Raw genomic sequence first — 4,359 nt, forward strand, 5'->3', positions numbered from 1 at the left:
CCAGCCACAACTTCCTTGGGCAACCTGTTCCAGTGTCTGACCACCCTCATAGTGAAGAACTTCTTCCTAATATCTCATCTAAACCTCCCCTCTTTCAGCTTAAACCCATTTCCCCTTGTTCTGTCATTAACTGCCCTTATGAAAAGTCCTTCCCCAGCTTTCTTGATTGTGTTAATTGTGTTAATATATTTCTGCTGGAGAGAGTCCAGCACAGAGCCACCAAGATGATGAAGGGAGTGGAGCATCTCCCTGCTGAGGAAAGGCTGAGGGAGCTGGGGCTCTTTAGCTTGGAGAAGAGGAGACTGAGGGGTGACCTCATTAATGTTTATAAATATGTTAAGGGCAAATGTCATGAGGATGGAGCCAGGCTCTTCTCAGTGATACCAATGGTAGGACAAGGGGCAATGGGTGTGAGCTGGAACACAGGAGGTTCTGCTTCAACTTGAGAAGAAACTTCCTTACAGTGAGGGTGCCAGAGCCCTGGGACAGGCTGCCCAGGGAGGGTGTGGAGTCTCCTTCTCTGGAGACATTCAAGACCCGCCTGGACGCCTTCCTGTGTGATCTCATTGAGGTTCCTGCTCTGGCAGGGGGGTTGGACTGGGTGATCTTTGGAGGTCCCTTCCAATCCCTGACATTCTGTGATTCTGTGATTTCTTAATCCCACTTTTATTTTGAAATAATTGTGTTAATATATTTCTTAATCCCACGTTTATTCTGAAAGGAACAGCGTCGGTTGTGGAATTGAAGCAGAGCTCAGTGATGCAGCGTTTCCTTACCGGTTGGATGCCAACTGCCATCAGGTGAGTGTCTACTGAAGAAAAAGTGGAATTAATGTTGTCTTTTCTATTCTATCCCTTCGAGTTTCTGGCTGAAGTCAAAGACAGACAAATCAACATCTAGAAATACTCTTGCCAAAAGAAAACCAAGTGAACTGGGTGACGGGGCCTGTCGTGGTAACGGACGTTGGGACTCGAATGCTGGATTAATTCATCTTCACGGGGTCCTGCTGGTTCTGTGTGTCTCTGTCTACAAATATCTTATATTTAGTAACTGGCCTCCAAGGATTTGCCCAGGATATGGCTCGCAGCCAGCACAGATTAAGGATTACAACAGTCGTATGTTCTTGGCCTTGTTCTTAAATGTCAGGCTTGTTCCTGAGCAGCGGAGGTGACGTGGGGGTGACACGGACGCTCGCTGTGCAGACAGGGCTCGGTGTTGGATCGTGATTGTTGGGGTGTCTTGGAGCACACAGCCAACTTCTAGACCCTCTTACTTGGACATGGGAGCGAGTCCCCTGACACCCAGAATGACTTTGCCCATCAGTGGTGTGTTGTTTGGGGCTGGTTGGATCCCTGCTTCCCTCCATGCCATCACCTGTGCTGTGCACACACTGGGCTGGGAGGTGGGTGGAGAACAGGGTGTTACTGGTGTGGGCTCCTCTGCACCTTGGACACTGACCCGCACAGTCCTGAAACCCTGTTCTCTCCTCCCAGTCTCACAACACTGACTTGTTTTTTTAAGTACAGTGGGATGGAAGCCCCGTGCCTTGGATCTGTGCACAAGCCTTGATTTTATTTTAAGCTGTTGGAGGACATGGAGGTGCTGGAGCGTGTCCAGAGAAGGGAACGGAGCTGGGGAAGGGTCTGGAGCACAAGTGTGCTGAGTTCCCTTGTGGCTGAGGGAACTGGGGGTGTTGAGCCTGGAGAAAAGGAGGCTGAGGGGAGACCTTGTGGCTCTGTGCAAGTCCCTTGGAGGAGGGTGGAGAGAGGTGGGGGTGGGTCTGTTCAACCAAGGCCCAAGGGACAGGACAAGAGGAAATGGGCTCCAGTTGTGGCCAGGGCAGTTGAGGGGGGATGTGAGGAAGGATTTCTTTGCTGAAAGGGTTCTGAGGCATTGGAAGGGGTTGCCCAGGGCAGTGGTGGAGTCCCCATCCCTGGAGGGATTGAAGAGTCGTGTAGACACAGTGCTGAGGGACATGGGTTAGTCATAGGGGACTGGTCAGTGGTGGGTTCATGGTTGGACTCCATGAGCTTTAAGGGCTTTTCCAGTTGAGGTGATTCTGTGATTCTGTGATTTTTCAGGGGTGACTGTGGCCCCTCGGACCTGCCCATCAGCCTCTCCGTTCACTGCCTCGATCACGATGCCTTCCTCTTTGCTCTCTGCCAGGACCACAAACTTCGGATGTGGTCCTACAAGGTGAGTGAGTCCTGGGTTCAGGGGGAGCCGCATCTTCCATCACCGCTCGGGCCATAGTCTGAGGCTTAAGGAACAAAGGCTGGGTGGCTGGAATAGATTTGATCTGCTGTTAAATTGTCCCTGCAACTTCTACACGCTGGGATTTGGGGCAGTTTGTCAGTTTGTAGCCCTGTTTGGAATGCAGGTGGGTTTCCTCCATGGCAAAGCCTCGTGTGTAGGGTCAGAGGCAGCACGAGGTGATTTACAAACATCCTGGAGCGTTCAGGGAGGCAGGCAGGAGCGCTGCGAGGGCAGGGGAGGGACACCAAATGGATTTTCTCCTGCTTGAGTGGTAATAAGAGAGTCTTTGTAACACGGCTCCTCGTCAACAAGAAGTTAATAAAAGCTTCTGCTTGCTGCATGCCACTTGCTCCAAATATCAACGCCAAAGCTAATGGACCAGCACAACTGCTTTCACGGCTCAGCTGCGCTGGAATGCATGTGGGCCTTACAGGGGGGAGGGAGGGAGGGAGGGGAAGCTCCCAAAGCCCATGTGCTCGGTGGGAGAGGGTGCAGGTGGGATGGGGAAAGCTCAACAGCAGTGCAGGTTCACGTCCAGGTGCTTTACTTTAAATCAGAGAAACATTTTGGTTGGAAAAGATCTTTTAAGATCATCGAATCCAACTGTAAACCTGACGCTGCCAAGTCTGTCCCTAAACCGTGTGGGGAAAATCTGGGCTGAGATTAGCCAGAGGGGAAGGATGAGGGACAAGGGCAATTCCTCACTCCTGAGTCTTTTCTCTGCTGTTTTCCTGCTAATCTTTATTTTCTATAGGATCAAATGTGCCTGATGGTTGTGGATCTGCTGGAGTTCATGCCGGTCAGCAGGGACCTGCGGCTCCCGGCCGGGACTGGCCACCGACTGCGCCTGGCCTTCTCCCAGTCCCTGGGGCTTTACCTCGGCGTGTACATGCACGCGCCCAAGCAAGGGCAGGTATGGAGTGAGTGATGGAGTTTCCTCGCTGTGAATGCATCTTTATAGAATCCCAGACTGGTTTGGGATGGAAGGGACCTTAAAGCTCATCCAGTCCCAACCCCCCTGCCAGCAGCAGGGACACCTTCCACTAGACCAGGTTGCTCAAAGCCTCATCCAACCTGGCCTTCAACACTTCCAGGGAGGAGCAGCCACAACTTCTCTGGCCAACCTGTTCCAGTATCTGACCACACTCACAGTGAAGAACTTCTTCCTAATATCTCATCTAAACCTCCCCTCTTTCAGCTTAAACCCATTTCCCCTTGTTCTGTCATTAACTGCCCTTATGGAAAGTCCTTCCCCAGCTTTCTTGTAGCCCCTTCAGGTACTGGGAGGCCGCTATAAGATCTCCCCGGAGCCTTCTCTTCTCCAGGCTGAACAGCCCCAACTCTTTCAGCTTTCTTAGACTGTGCAGAAAATCTGTCATTTTTCCTTGAATTTGGGTCCATAAGGCAAGAAATAGGAGACCCTCTGGAGAGAGCAAAACACTGCGGGATACACATGCCCTCACCCTGGGAGTGGAATTCCCTGTGTGACTAAGCTGATGTGTGAGCATTAGGTCACTTGTTCACCTCCTGTTCTGGTAGGATCCCAAAAGCACGTACGTGCCGTGGGAAAAGAAAAGGTCTGTAAGGAGCTAAAAGCCTGGAAATACTGATAGTGTGTTTATGTCGGGCTCCGGGGAGCGCGAGGACGCATCGCTGTGCGTTGCCAAACGTTGACTTCTGCAGAACTTCTGCTTCTTGTGGTGAAAAATAAATTTAGCAGGACGGGAATGACAACACAGAGCAGTGTCATCTGTTGGACAGCTTACCCTTTCCATTCTCCAGGGAGTTCACATACGGAGTAGAAGTGCGTGTCGTGACTTCTCCTGTCCCACTAGTGCTCTCCTTGCTCTGGTGAGAACATGCAGAGCTTGGTTTGCAACAAGTGGCCTGAAGATTTGGGGCTTTTCCACCTTAGTCTCCTCACTTGCCTGCGTTGTGTTGTCGCTGGCAGTGCCCAGCAGTGGTGGTGTTACTGTTTTTCTGGTTTAGCCTCTCAAAAGACAACTAGAAATCATAGAATCAGACTGGTTTGGGTTGGAAGGAACCTTAAAGCTAATCCAGTCCCAACCCCCATGCCAGAAGCAGGGACACCTTCGACCAGAA

General features: G+C 51.3%; 1 protein-coding gene across 1 annotated transcript in view; it reads left to right on the forward strand.

Moving 5' to 3' along the window:
- The window catches only part of LOC104524709 (nuclear pore complex protein Nup160-like), a gene marked incomplete at both ends in the record, with an annotated part of 14,869 nt that overhangs the window by 613 nt on the left and 9,897 nt on the right, over positions 1-4,359 (forward strand). Inside the window, 3 exons of the mRNA XM_010167668.1 lie at positions 722-800; positions 2,082-2,196; positions 3,011-3,169. Coding sequence (XP_010165970.1) covers positions 722-800; positions 2,082-2,196; positions 3,011-3,169 — 353 coding nt within the window. The remainder of the gene's footprint in view (positions 1-721; positions 801-2,081; positions 2,197-3,010; positions 3,170-4,359) is intronic.

The sequence above is a fragment of the Antrostomus carolinensis genome, unplaced genomic scaffold (assembly GCF_000700745.2).
Source record: "Antrostomus carolinensis isolate BGI_N321 unplaced genomic scaffold, ASM70074v2 scaffold15545, whole genome shotgun sequence".
Classification (NCBI taxonomy): Eukaryota; Metazoa; Chordata; class Aves; order Caprimulgiformes; family Caprimulgidae; genus Antrostomus; species Antrostomus carolinensis.